This window comes from Salvia hispanica, chromosome 1 (assembly GCF_029641045.1).
Source record: "Salvia hispanica isolate PSC_SH4W2 chromosome 1, Shi_PSC_v1, whole genome shotgun sequence".
NCBI classification, from domain to species: Eukaryota; Viridiplantae; Streptophyta; class Magnoliopsida; order Lamiales; family Lamiaceae; genus Salvia; species Salvia hispanica.
Window position 1 is genome coordinate 22866436 of NC_142692.1, and position 15181 is coordinate 22881616.

Sequence of the window (15181 nt, forward strand, 5' to 3'; positions counted from 1 at the left end):
TCACAAATTCGCGCCCCAACAAATATTGGCGCCACTTCTAAACCGCCTCTACAATTGCGTATAACTCCTTATGATAAGTCGACGAGACCCGTCGGCGGGGGCCCAATTTCTTGCTAAAGTAGGCCAAGGGGTGACCGTCTTGGAGAAGGACTGCGCCCACGCCAAAATCCGAAGCATCTGTTTCAACAAAAAATACTTTGGAGAAATCCGGCAAACGTAAAACTGGGGCTGAAGTCATGGCCGATTTTAACGCCAAAAAACTGTCCTCCGCTGCGGGTGACCAGACAAATGCGTCCTTCTTAAGGAGCTCAGTTAATGGTCCTGCAATGGATGCATAATTCGCAATAAATCGTCGATAATACCCTGTAACGCCCAAGAATCCCCTCAACTGTTTTAAGGATGCAGGGATCGGCCAAGCCACCATGGCTGCAATCTTCTCCGGGTCGGCCCTCAACTGGCCTTCCGCGATCAAGTGGCCCAAGTATTCCACCGTGGTGCTGCAAAAAACACACTTGGACATTTTTACGAAAAACTGATTAGATTTCTGTATGGTGAGTACCTCGTGCAGGTGGCGCACATGAGACTCTGAAAGTACGTTGGTTGCTCTCACGGTGCGCACAGAAGGAAATAAACAGGTTCCCTTGGTCCAGCAAATCCACTAGATCACGCGGTCTAGGAACTCGTTGGTCGTAGGAGATCCTGGTCGTCGGACACACAGAGCACTCTTTCAAAAACCCTCAACCACTTTACTAAACCTAGTACAGGGAAGTAGGGATCGATCCCACAGAGAAGGATGCGTAATAATTATGTTCAAGGATTTGGACTTGTTTTAGGTGTTGGCTGCTGCCACGCATTTTTCTTGGGTTGAGGAAAACAAAATAAACTTGACTTGGGAATTTTAAAACTACTACGCTAACAACTAGACCTAGGCGAAGCAACAAAGAAAACTATGCAAGGAAAATTAACCGCACAATCACTAGATCTAAAAGAAAAACTACTCTAATTACCTAGACCTGAGAAACAAACTGACTGTGGGGACCATGACTGAAAAAGCTGAGTACGGACGAAAAGCTGGCAAAACAACTAACTCTGGTACTAACGAACAGCGACATCATCTTCTTCAACCAAATTGCGTAAAAACTCAGAAGAAAAACAACATGAACGAAATCAGAGCAGAGCAGACTAAATCTAAACCAATTAGATGCAAAACAACAAGAACTCAACAGATCTAAGGATGCTAGACGAAGTAAAACAAAAAACAAACTGAAAACTCAAATTCATGCACAACTTAATCTCCTCACTGTGGATCCAACCTCAGACGCTAAATCCACTCCGGATCCAAGCGTCCGACACAAACTCCAACCAACAGAAACACTTCATCACTTCAGATTTAAACAACAACCTCCAATTAGTCAACAAACTACAGATCTATCACCAAATTCCCAGATCGAGTATCACAGCATCAAAATAAAACAGAGATCGGCATATAACTTGTCAAAATAAACTCTCAGCAGCAAGATCTACGTAAATCAACTTGAAATATCACAAATAAACGCAAACCGACATAAGCGAAATGATAATAAGTAGCATCAACAGCCAAGTCGACTCCCAAAAGTGAAGTTCGACGCAAAAGTGCAAAAAACAACTGAAATTTAAAGAGATTGTATCTTCGCCCACACGCGGACGGTGTTGCACTGAAACTTTCTAAAGAAATGAACCCTTTCGTACCCCGAACTACCCCAGATCTCTCATTCCCAAGTGTGTGTTATGTGTGTGAGCTAAAAGAGAGCAAAAGAAAGTGATTTTGTGCGTTGCATGTTCTTCTATTTATAGGCGTTGGAGTGGGGCCCAACGAGGTATAGATAGACTTTGTTGCCCTCAGCTACTGACTCCCTCCGTCACGCCTTCTTTTCCTTTTAAGTCTGCTCATTTCACTTCATTCCTTTCGCTAGATTGTTTCCTTCAGCATTCTCTCGATCTAGCGATTTTATCACACACCTGGCTTAGGAAACATGTTAGACCCAGCAAAATGTAACGCTTTTCACCATGTAACCGATGCATGAAATTAGCCTTATCAGACTCCAAGGTGGGGCTGTAGACCAAAATATCGTCAAAAAAGACAATAACAAAGAGGCGTAGCAGGGGCCTAAAAATCGCATTCATGGCCGACTGAAATGTAGATGGAGCATTAGTCAAACCGAACGGCATGACCAGGAACACGAAATGGCCGTCATGCGTCCGAAAAGCTGTTTTGAAAACGTCATCCGCGTGCATCCGAATCTGATGGTACCCTGATCGCAGATCCAACTTTGTGAAAAAACGCGCTGATCCCAGCTCGTCAAACAGCTCATCCGAGGTGGGTATCGGAAAGTGATCGGGTACCGTTGCCATGTTCAGGGCTTGATAATCAATGCAAAACCGAAACGTGCCATCTTTCTTTCTGATAAGCAAAACCGCGGATGAAAACGGGCTCTGACTGGGGCGAATGACGCCCGAGGCTAACATCTCATTCACCTGCCTCTCGATCTCGTTCTTCTGAAAGTATGGGTAGCGATACGGCCTCACATTAACCGGTTTTGAATTTGGGAGTAAGTGTATACGATGGTCGAAAGGTCGTGGCGGCGGCATCCCCGTCGGAGCGTGAAACACTGCCTCGTGGGATCTCAAAACTGCCAACACCATGGGATCCAGGTCGTCCGGAAAGTGGGGTGGTTCGGCAGCAGCCCCCTGATACTCGTCCTCGGGGACCGAAATCAACTCAACGCCTCAGCCTCGCCCCGAAGTGACAGCAAGCTCGCGACAGCCTTGAGGGACACCGGCTGAGCTTTCGGTGTGGTCACCCTCAACGACATTGGTACCCCATTGCGCATAAACTCCAGCGTCCCTTCCACAAAATCGCTAGTTACACGCCTCAACGATTTCAGCCACGCCAATCCTAGAATCACTTCTGGCCCATGTATCGGAAGTATATGCAAATCAATCAAGAACACGTGGGATTGAATCACTATCCGCGTCTGGAGGCTAGCGTGTGAGCAAACCAACGATTCTCCGTTGCCCACATACACTCTGAACGGTTTTACAGCCGTTAAAGGAAGTGATAACTGCTGCGCCACTCTAGGATGCAAAAAATCGTGAGTGCTGCCCGTATCGACCAGAATGGCAACGGGGTCAGCGCCAATTGTACCCTGCAATTCCATCGCCTCTGGTCGTTGTTTCCCGTCCAGCGCAAAGATGTGGGAAAGGTCCGCCGTTATCACCTCCGGGTCCTGCTGCTCAGCCAATGCCTCTGGTTCCTCAACTTCGCCCTCCACCTCTCCTCCCATATAGGCCAAAAATGGCTGTTTGCAAGCATGGCCTGACACCCACTTCTCTTGGCAATAAACACAAAGGCCGCGCCGTGTGCGATCTGTTCTCTCTGCGGTTAGGTGGATAACTGGCAGTTTCGCGTAATCGGGGCCTCTGGCGCGAACAGGTCTGGTCGTTGGCTGGAGTTGCTGTTGTGGCTGAGATGATGATGCCGGCATTGGACCTTTCTGCTCTCTGGAAGTCCAATTCCGTCGCTGGAAACCCGGTTGGGTTGGTGGCTTCTCCACGCTCCCATCAAATTCAGTAGCAAGGGCCATTGCAGCCGCCACGGAACGCGGGTGTTGGTGTTTAACCAGCCACATAAATAGGTAAAAAAGTAGATTCCGAAACGTTTGGGATTCGATTCCGCATAGACTCAAAGGTCGCGTTGTATTCTGCCAGAGAACCCGTCTGCACCAATTTGGCTATCAAACCCAGGTAATCCTCAAAACATTGCGGATCAAAACGACGCCGCACATCCTCCAAGAAGTCCTTCCACAGTACCACTGGGTTGCTAGCGCGATAGTTAAACACCCACTCTGCCGCTTGATTCTCAAAAAGCATTACCACATAATGTAGACGATAGGCCTCGGGCATCATCAAATGGTCAAAATAGTATTGGATTCTGGCAATCCAATTAACAGCATCCGACCCATCGAAGCGTGGTGGCTTCATCTTCACATCCCTTGGTTCCTCCCATGCCCGATGGCTCCCATTATTGTTCTACACTGGATTATCCCACGAAGTCGGTTGACGAGCCAAGGGTGCCACCATCCCCTGGTTGCCCCCCGGAGGCTCCCAGCAATTTCCCTGGCCTGAACCCGCGCGCCATCTGCTGACCAGACCGTTACCATAGCCAGGTGCAGAAAAGGTGGGCATAAACGATCCGAGCGAGGGAATCCCTCCAGTCGCGCCCGCGGCTGATCCCGGTTGCTCCCACCGATGAGATGATGTAGAGGCCGGCATGGTCATCACCACTGATTGGGTAGGGATTGAGAGAGGCGTCGAACGAGGTAGGGAATCGGTAAACCAGTGCGAAGGAAGTCCAAAACTCTGCTCCGACGCCGATCGCGGAGGCACTAAACGCCGATCAAAATCATCCATGCGAGTCTCGAATCTCGCTAAAGAAGCCAAAATATGCTCGAACATTGTTGACACCGGATTCGGGCCCTGAATCGGCGTACCAGATGAAACAGGTGCACTGATTGGCGAGATGGTCGACCGAAACAATGGTAACCCATCCGATCGAACGACATCAGAAGTGATAGTGTCCATGAGTTCAGTGAAAGCACCAATTTGTTAAGAGTCTTCCTCTCAACTTGATGCCGTTAACAGAAATAAAAAGTCCCGAGAGGCAGAATCCCGTCGACAACTAGGGTTTGTAGCGATAAAATAAAGAAAACAGAAAAGTAGGTGAATTCTCGATACTCTTTTATTAATTTCAGCGCCTATTTATAATCTAAGGACCCTAGGGTTGGTTCGACTTACGGCCCGGGAAAGAACCAACAAAGAAAACCCGGAACGGAGCTTATAAATTGCTCGACTCAAAAGTTCCAAATAATAATAATAAAACAAAACAATAAATTCAGAAAATAGCAATAAATAATCCTATTCTATTCCACGCTTCATTTAGAGACAAAGTCTCCAAATCTAACAGTTGGCCTTGTTCTTCTTCTCGGCTTCCCCTGTTTACTCGCCTCCCTTGGCGACGGTCTTCCCCGTTCCACCGTGTCGCAATTCAGCTCCGGCGCTTGCGGCTCCTCGACCTCCTCTTCCTCTATGACGGTCTGGCGCTGCTCCGTCTGGATTGGAGGGACTACCGTATCAGACTCTCATCTAGATTATTTTCTCTTTACTTTCTCTTTAATTATTATTTTTTCAAAACGAGTCCAAAAAAGAAATGACTCGACTACAGAAAATATATTTATTGGAGGATTCATAGGATGTGTTTCATTATGGTACTATATACATTTTACAATGTAAACAATACATGATCCCATCTTAATAAACAGACATAAAACTGAATTTAATGTATATACACATTTAGGAAACTGAAATGTTTCCTTATCATAAGTGGAGGAATGAAAAGATTTTAGGAGATGGGCGAGTGAAAAAGTTTTGAAATAGGATCCTCATAATTTATGTGAAGTATAATTATATAGTACTTGATAGCTAAAAATGTACTCTATTACTGTTATAATAGAGTAATATAATTTAAGCAAAGTGACATGTGGAATATGTGGTGTACTTACTATTTATAGAAAAAGTGAAACGAAATATATATTTGTGGATGGAGGGAGTATTGTAGATTATCATAGGTGGAAAAAATAATGATATATAAGATCTGTATACTAAAAGTGGAAAAAGAAAAACAAATCTTTAAATTGTGGATATCTAAAAATGGTAAAATAATGGAGTACTAAATCTAAATGGTGAACGGAGGGAATATTTAACAATTTTTAATTTACTTTTCCATGACACCAAACTGTATGAAACCAGTATGTACTCGTAATTCTTTTGCAAACACGTATACTTTCGATATACTATGTGACTACTTACTTAATGCTCAATTTGTGACTAATGCTCAATTGCTCAGTATACTGATTTGCAAGTGCCGAACTCAAGTTGTGCTTGCAAATTATTAATTGACCCGGATATATAATATCACATGATAAAAATGAAATCCAACCAATCAGAGTAATTACATTACTCCATTAACGGTTACATTATTAGGTTTTTATTGTTGGTTGTGGACATAGCACTATCAAATCAGATACGAATTCCAATTTCTTATTCCATTTATCATTTCAAAAATGTCGTTATCACTTGCTTTTTCCCCCTCAATATTGCGCGATTACACCCTTGTCATTATCCATTACTATATTAATTGAATCCTTCAATTTTATCCTCTCCTCCCGCATTCAAGCCTATTTATACAATTAAAGTACTCACCATTCCACATAGAAAGTAAAGAGAGAGAGAGAAATGGGATCCCTTCCACCTAAGGTAGTTGAAGATTGCCTAGGAATTGTACAAGTGTTTAGCGACGGCTCCATTTCCCGTTCCGAATTCGTCAAATTCCCCATGGAAGTGGAGGACGACGGCACCGCCCTCTGGAAAGACTGCTTATACGACAACCAAAACAACCTCCACCTCCGCCTCTACAAGCCCCGCTCCGCCACCTCCTCCGCCCCCCTCCCCGTCCTCCTCTTCCTCCACGGAGGCGGCTTCTGCGTCGGCTCCCGCACCTGGCCCAACTGCCACAGCTGCTGCCTCCGCCTCGCCTCCGCCCTGCACGCCCTCGTCGTCGCCCCGGACTACCGCCTCGCCCCGGAGCACCGCCTCCCCGCCGCCGCGGAGGACGCGCGCGCCTCCCTCGAGTGGCTGCAGCAACAGGCTCTGATGCCGTCCGCCGCCGCCGACGAGTGGCTGCGGGAGGGGATTGATTTCGGGAGGGTTTTCGTGGTGGGCGATTCCTCCGGCGGGAACCTGGCGCACCATCTGGCGGTGGAGCTCCGCCCTGGATCGCCTGGATTGGCCCCGGTTAGGGTGCGGGGATACGTGCTGATGGCGCCGTTCTTCGGCGGGGTTGTTAGGACTAAATCGGAAGCGGAAGGGCCGCCGGAAAAATACTTGAATTTGGAAATTCTCGACAGGTATTTCTTTGTTACTTACGTGAAAAGCATTTTGTTTGCATGGGAATTAGGGCGGCTTAATTTAGAAATGATGATAAATATTATAACACTAAACTATTTGAATTTACTAATTTATAGAGTAGAACAAGAATATACTTTATGATGAATCTTCCAATATCAATAGTACTAATGTAATGCACAGTAGTTACATTTATAATGAAACATCTATTGCATATATATATGCATGCAATAAAAGGAACTATAGTATATCACTTCCTACATATTCTTCTTTATCTTTATATCAACTAACCAGATTCAACATAAAAAATTGTATATATAAATCTATCACTTCAAAACAAAACAAAAAAAAACGAAATCAATATCTAATTAGGGAGCACATCCCATGTTTTGGTATAATTATTGACATGGTATACTATTTATTCAGTATGAATTTTGTTGTTGGTATAATAATTGATCCGGAAAATGCTGAGTGCTCCAATATTCCACTTTACAATCGAGGAGTATTACATATGGAAAGCGAAATGGAAATAATTAGGCCACCACGTGGATCAAGTCAAACTTATTTATTTATTAGTAATTAATTTAAATTTGGGTGAAATATGTCGACAAATAGTGTCAAAAAAGCTATCCACTTAGATACTCATGAATATTGGAGCCCATTTGAGAAGCATATATATCTGACCAAAATAAATCAAAAGCTAGCTAGCCAAATGATTCTTCTTCTTTAATAAAATTTGAAAACTAAAATACTCCTATTAATCAAACGTAAAATCAAATTTGCAATAACTTTGTGGAGGGTGGGAAATGGTGGTGAATAATTACTAAAACTTTATAATGATAGAGACCGGTTAAGAGGTAGTGGGATATGGAAAGGAGAAGATGAAGACAAAACCTATCAGCGTCAAGAAAGGTGCAGCCATTTATGTATATATATTGGAATTTTTCAACATGAATTTAGTCGCATATATGTATTAGATTATACTATATATATAGGCATCCACTAACAACCACATTCCTAAGATTAGCTTTTTCAATCTTATCTCGCCCATATTTTCATGACTGGACCAAAGATTTTATGGAATATTTATATATATAACCATCCATAGAAAGGGGAAAAAGTCTTCTACATGATAATGTAAAGATGCCCTCAAAAGTAAAGAGGAAAAAATAAAATTAAATGTGAATGCAAAGCCACGAGGTCGAATTATAGTCATATCATTATCATTAATAGTATTATTAGTAGGGTTTAGGAGTTAGCACTTAATTAGAGTTATTTATATTTTTCATATGAAGAAAAGTGGGGAAAATAATGTGGGGATCAGTATTTTAAGGGTGTTTTATTACCTCATATTAATAAATCAGTGTGTGTCGGTTTAGTGATAATACGGTAATGCCTGAAATTAAATAAAAAAATTCGGATTCAAATCCACCACAACAGACTACTATATTAAATTTATAGTATTTATTTATTATTTATATATTAAAAAATATAAATCATTATCTCCTTTTTCCCGGTATATGGTCAATATTCAATTAATACATGATAGGAAAGTGAAAGGTCCGTCACCAATAATGCGGGAAAATTTGTGAATGACACGTCCAAATATCTTAAATCTTAATCACATCCTTTTGCATTATTGCATATTGTTGCGATTTGCGAATGAAAAGTCTTTTAACGTCGGTAAAATGTCCAAAATCTTCAATTTCAAAAGCGTGACTCTTCTATCTAAATCTAATTAAATATTAGTATTATTTTCTTAAAATATTTGAAGCAATTGAAAACCATTTTCCTAATGCAATTATGTAGCGTTAGGACCTAAATCGTCTAGGTGAGCAAACTTATAACTAATTAGTACTTTAATGAATTACTAATGTATTGCAACTGCAGCCTCTCGTATATGGAATAATTAATCCTCTGCAATATTTATTTTACAGATAGTGGTTTACTCTGCTAAAAGATAAGTATGTCTTCATCCCCAAAAACAAAAGGTGCTAATATTAGGTCACGTTTAAAAGATAAGATATTAGATAAAGATATCAGATTTGGATAAGTTTCATCCTAATATCTTATACAACTATTTTATTGTACAAGAATCATTGCCTTCTGTTTTATATTACTCCACATTAAACTTGCATGAAAATGACATCTCAATACTTGTGTGCATGTTATTGTAAATCATAAACCTTAAAAGACTTTTCTTTGGATTCTATAATTTGTGGGAGTCCATAAAGACTATCTGGATTGCAAACCTTAATTAATTGTTTTTTTTTGTTTTAAAATTGGAAATGGAATAGGTTCTGGAGGCTGTCAATTCCAAGTGGGGAAACATTAGACCACCCATTTGCAAACCCTTTTGGACCTTCAAGCCCAAGATTGGATTGCATTAAACTTGACCCAATGTTGGTGTTGGTTGGAGGGAGTGAAGTGATGAGAGACAGAATTGATGATTATTCCAAAAGGCTGAAAGAGATGGGAAAAGAAGTTGATTATGTTGAATATAAAGGTGAACAACACGGTTTCTTTGTCAATCAACCTTTCTCACAAGTTGCTTACAAAGTTCTAGAAGAAATCAAGCGTTTTATTACCAAAAACTCCCTTTGAAAAGTATTTTGCTTTCAGACTCCACCTTAAAAGTACTATGAAGTTGGTCGTGTATCCAGATTTTGTCACTAAAGTTTGTAATTTAGAATAAACAGTTTGAATCTTGTATCTCTGCACATGTTCATAGTTCATGATCATGAAATTACATTATATAGTTATGTACTTATGTAATAAGATGTCGTGTATTATATGATTCAAATTGGAGGTGTAAAATTAGTTTCCTTATATTAGTGTATCATTGCTTAATTATGATAGAAATCATGGTTTACATCCTAAAAACCAATTGATGATAGGGATAGTTATATTGCATTTTTTTTAGTTTCAATTGCCAACAAATTCCCCTATTAACTAAGCGTGTACTAAACTAAGCTCGAGCTTTGCGAGACTCAATAATCTACTAGAGCAAACTAGTTATTCTCAAAACTGAAAAAAAAAATGTAAACAAAAGGATTGCAATATTAGTACTCTATACTACTCTATAGTCTATACATCAATGGAAAATATATGCAAAATTTTTACTTTACCACGTTTTTAAAACTCTAAGTGGAGTATTCACTAAATTTATTCTCGATCAGAAACTAGTACAGGTAATTTAAAAAAGCAAATTTGAAATAATCTCCATCCCAAAATTTAGTAAAAATGAGATAAATTATGTAGTACTAGTATATTATGAGTGGAGCCAACTCCACTTTATTGGTAGAGTTTTTTTTGTGTGTGGAAAATGATGAGTCATGTGTAATGAATTACTATATCATTATATATATGTAAGTGGATAAAGTACGAATAAAAAGATAAGGAAATTGGGTGGAAAGATGGGCAAAGAATATCAGTTTGTAAATTGTGGAGTACTTAATTTGTGGACACCTAATTAAAATGACAAAATAGAATATTTTGTGAGAGAAGGGAAGAAAAGTTTAGGCAATTTGTATAAAACTCAAAGTTGGAGTACGTCGTAAATCAAGAAAGAAAATTTTGGAATACGTATTGACGAAGTCGTCGATTACAGTCAATATCAAAGTCAATGTGATTTTGGTGGTAAAAATAATAGAGGAGCTGCAAGTTGTTAGGGCGTGTTAGGTGAAGCGAGTCTACTTGACATTGACCAAGACTCCTCGACCCTATATCTTGTGCAATTCACAACTCAAATATGTCTCCAAAAAAAATGGTAAAATCTTCTATTTTGGGGTTGCTCGATTGGGATGGAGGACAAGTAGGAGGATCGATTCATGCGTTTGGTATGGGCGGAATTGGAAAAAAACTTTGGCTATGGATAATATATGTCGTTGATCGCCGAGACCAATCATCTTCAAAAAGGTACGCTCTTGCTAGTGATTAGTACCAGATGGGTTTTCATTCATATGCCTTTTTATAGAAATTTAGCTGCAGAGAGACCATTTGTTGGTTCTGATGTACTAAGACTACTTGTCAAGCTAATGCTCCTTCTCTATCATCCTCTTGCAGATGCAAATGGCCTTCTACTATATAAATTTAGTTTTAAATTATATGATGTCGAGAGCTTGTGCACGAAATCATTTTTCTCTTCAATCATTTGAAGGAAAAAAGTCGTGAACAACAACTTGGAGATTTTAATGGCCACCGGAGGTCATTGTTTATCACTTCAAATCATGCTTCCTCCATCATACCAGTCTCAAAGCAACAAAGTACCATTCAAACTCATGCTAGTTAATTTTACTAATACATTTTATTTTCAATTATGAATTTTGAGATTCGCTCAATTTTATTTGTAAAGTACTTAGTTAAGAATTTCTATTGGTGTGGAAATTCGTGGTTGAAATAAATGTTGGTTGGTGCCTTAATTAGTGAAGAAAGTCTTGGATAATTAGAGGGTGTAATCTTGTCTTTGATTCTTTGTAAAATCCTACATATGGAGAAGGTGAAACTGTAATTCTGACAGCAAGTCGGACTGTAAAGCCTGCTATTACATGAGATAAAAAAAAAAAATGGGTCCATAAATTTCCAAGTGCTATATCACTTCATTTTAGTGCTTCTTTTCCATTTTACACTCATTTTTCTATCACTTTGTATTTCTAATTTTTGCTTATGAGTTGAATGGAAATAACCTACTGATGCAGACTTTGGAGCATAATCATTCTGTTAATAAGTGTCACAAATTAATATCTCTTCCATATATACGGTATTCAAATCGAGTAAAAATTCAATGGTCTAAACACTCGGTTTATCTTTATTGTTGTGACGCTAATCAATTCATAAACATCAAAATGACAAGTGTTTCTACTATCTGAATTGGATAGGAGTCTTCTTGCCCCCTCCCTCCCCACCCAACAAATTCTAGTGAATCACCTAGGTTGGACATTATCAACAACAGGATGTACAACAGTATCAACAGATGATGGAATCTGTGCTTTTGGTGTGCCAATAGCAGCCATTTCCAACTCCTCTTCAAGCATATTTACATCATTCCACTCCACACCAGCTGCATAAGATAAAAAGAATTTTGCTTCTGAGCAAGATTCATTTTAAAAGAAAATTAAAAGTATTAAGAGAATTGGTAGAATGTTACTATCTGTCTTCCACAAGTCTGTCAGCCTGATGCCTGCTGCATCTGATAAAAGCCAGTAGTCTGAATCGTTCCGTAACAGTAGAAAACATCTTTAGAATCATGCACAATTGTTAAGTTTATGGCTATCTTGTGTCTGAGTTTCAAACTGTGGTGTACCATATGCTATTGATGATCGCTCGAGTGCTAAGTTCTGATGTGCCTCTCAACTTGCTTGAGGCATTAGGGAAATTTGTTGAATCTTCAACTCCATTCACCTTTTCAAACTTTTCCATCATACTTACATGCAGAAGAGCACCATCCTTGTCGTCCACTTGTCCAGGAAGGATCAAGTAGCCTATTAAGTAATCAGGCTCATTCTCTTGCCATTATTGTCATTCTCTGTATTGATAAGGATACTTATTATCTAATGATAGTTCTAACATTCTAAACACACTTACTTCCAGTGTATTCTGGTTTTCAGCTTCTTTTCAATAAGACCAATCCCTTCAAGGACATTCGTCATGTAATATATACTCCTTCTGTCCCACAATAATAATCATGTTTTGCCATTTCGATAACAATAAGAGTCTTATTTCACTTTTATTATAAATGATAAGTAACCTCATATTCTACCAACTTATTTCACTCACATTTTATTATAAAACTAATACATGTAAGTGGGACACCTATTCCACTAATTTATTCAATCCACCTTTCTTTATATTTTTTAAAACTCGTATCATAATCAAATAGAACTTTTATTATAGGACAAAGGATTATATCTTTTCTGGGCCTGCATAGTTGAAATTCAATTAAGTTTCTAGGACTTAACGAAAGGGTGCTAGATCAAGTTTAATTACCTGCAAAGTGTCAGCTGCCTTGTTTAGACCAAGTTCAGCATCCTCCACGAACCAACGATCTTCCTCATCGCCAACATTATAACTCATGTCACACCGGCACAAAATCCTGATCTATTGATCAATCGATTGCTGCCGCAATCAAATTAAACACAAATGTTGAAAATCGATTCGATAATCTGACACCTGAATGAGTGAGGGATTTCAGTTTTTAACTATAGCTGAATTTTGAGGCTGAAAATCAGCAAAATGTGTTGGAAGAATGAAATGGAAAGACAAAGTTCTTAGCTAATAGTAGTGCTTTTATTACTCCTATGATTTATGAACGAAAACAATTATTTTAATTTCAGTGGCAAAATTAGAGCATCCATATCTATCTCGGATGTAACCCAGATCCACCTTTATTTATTTTTAGTTTCATACTCTTCCGCAAGAGCACAACAACCACATTTATGCTCTTCCGCCAGAGCATCTCAAGGGTCCCACCATTCTATTATTCAATTTAAATACTTCAATTACTAAAAATATTTCTACAATATTAAAATTCATCAAAAAATACCCGAAATACTATTACAAATTACTAAAAAATTACATAATTAAAATTCTAAAAATTAAAAATTACATAATTAAATTCATAATAAAAGAAAATTTGAAGTATGAATTAGAGATAATTTGATGTAAAGAATGAATGATGAATGTGTGTATTTATAGATGATTTTGGGATAAAAAGATTTTAAAAAATCAAAAGATTTGGAAAAAAGGGTAAATAAACGGCTATATTTTTGGGAATCCGATTTTTTTTTTGTTTTTCTTTTTTCTAGATTAATTTCGATTTTTTATGAATTTCCAAAAAGAGTAAATTTAACAGAATAAAAACGAGCTCTATCAGAGGCGTCACGTAGCCATGCTCTTCGGCACTGCAGTACTCTTGCTATCGAGCACGTCCGTGCCGTCGGCTAGAGCACAACGACAAGCATGGCGCATTGGTACTCGTTGCGCCAATGGCACGACGGCTGCTCTTCCCCAAAAGCATCGCTGCAGATGCTCTTATTAAATGTTTCAAGAGAATGTTATTTGACGTTCCAACGTATCATATTTATAGTTGAAGTTGTAAAATTAGAATCACATTCGAAAAACTTTTCACTTACCCTACCTGTGATAAGTTAAAAATCCTTTTAACTTCGCAAAAGTTAAATATAAAAAAAAAAAATCATTCACTTTATGCATTAAAAATTGAGATATTGGCCTAAAATCATAAACTTTGGTTAATTTGTGAAATTTTCGTAAACTTTTGAATATATCATAAACTTTATATTTTGTTTGTTATTTTTCACGATTAACTTACGTGTTTTTTTTAATCCTAGTAGACACTACTAAATCAATATGGTTTTCTATATGGTTTTTTTTATCCTACTTGCCACGATTTAAAAAGTGGTCTAAATATCATAATATTTCATAGTTACCGACGTAGACGCCGAAGATATATATTATTAGCGGTCAGTTGAGAAATAACAAACAAAATATAAAGTTTGTTATATTTTAGACCAATTTTAAGTTCATGAAAAATACTAAAATTTGGCGAAAATGTACAGTTTTACCTGCCAATATCCCTTAAAAACACAATAAAAGTTAGTATGACTTATTTTTATAATAATTCCAATGACATTTTTGTTAGTATCTCCAAAACTTTTCTACATGTATATTATTGGAAAATAGTTAAATTGATTTATCATATAGTAATTTTTTTTTTCAATTAATAAATATTACTAATATTTTATAAAATAATATATACTCATCCGTTTCTTATAAATTGAGTCATTTTTTCGGTAAAGAGATTATGATTTTTTTTTTAGTGTGTTAGGTAGATGAATGATAAGATAAGAGATACTCCCTTCGTTCCATATTCCATAGTAATAGAGTCATTTTGCCATTTTGGTACGTTCCATAGTAATAGTCATTTTCCTTTTTAGTAAAAGCAAACACATCCATGATCTTGCATGGATGGGCCCGGACCCACTTTTATTTATTTTTTAATCTCTGTTCTTCCGCAAGAGCACAACACCCATATTCATGCTCTTCCGCAAGAGCATGCTCAAGGGTCCCACCATTCTATTATTCAATTTAAATAAAAACATTTCCACAATATTAAGATGCATTAAAAATTTCCTAACTACAATTACAAATTAAAAAAAATTAAAAT

The 15181-nt window shown here is 38.4% G+C and overlaps 1 protein-coding gene, 2 long non-coding RNA genes and 1 pseudogene across 3 annotated transcripts; 2 read left to right on the forward strand and 2 right to left on the reverse strand.

Annotated features, from left to right (window-relative positions):
- Positions 1-2842: 2842 nt before the first annotated feature.
- LOC148933451 (uncharacterized) lies at positions 2843-4020 on the reverse strand (annotated as a pseudogene).
- A 2250-nt stretch (positions 4021-6270) lies between these two features.
- LOC125224489 (alpha/beta-Hydrolases superfamily protein) lies at positions 6271-9828 on the forward strand. The gene is made up of 2 exons (XM_048127894.2): positions 6271-7001; positions 9297-9828. The coding sequence occupies exons 1-2, from the start codon at positions 6331-6333 to the stop codon at positions 9601-9603; spliced, it is 978 nt and encodes a 325-aa protein (XP_047983851.1). The 5' UTR covers positions 6271-6330; the 3' UTR covers positions 9604-9828.
- A 730-nt stretch (positions 9829-10558) lies between these two features.
- On the forward strand, positions 10559-11605 carry LOC125223833 (uncharacterized). The gene is made up of 2 exons (XR_007176788.2): positions 10559-10917; positions 11065-11605. It is a non-coding gene; the product is annotated as an uncharacterized LOC125223833 (long non-coding RNA).
- Positions 11606-11732: 127 nt separating this feature from the next.
- LOC125220164 (uncharacterized) lies at positions 11733-13244 on the reverse strand. The gene is made up of 3 exons (XR_007176327.2): positions 12985-13244; positions 12146-12523; positions 11733-12058 (listed from the first exon to the last, which is right to left on the reverse strand). It is a non-coding gene; the product is annotated as an uncharacterized LOC125220164 (long non-coding RNA).
- Positions 13245-15181: the final 1937 nt, after the last annotated feature.

Coding starts and splice junctions, on each gene's coding strand:
- LOC125224489 (XM_048127894.2), top strand. CDS start 6,331: ATGGGATCCCTTCCACCTAAGGTAGTTGAAGATTGCCTAGGAATTGTA. Junction 7,002..9,296: donor AATTTGGAAATTCTCGACAG/GTATTTCTTTGT, acceptor GAAATGGAATAG/GTTCTGGAGGCTGTCAATTC.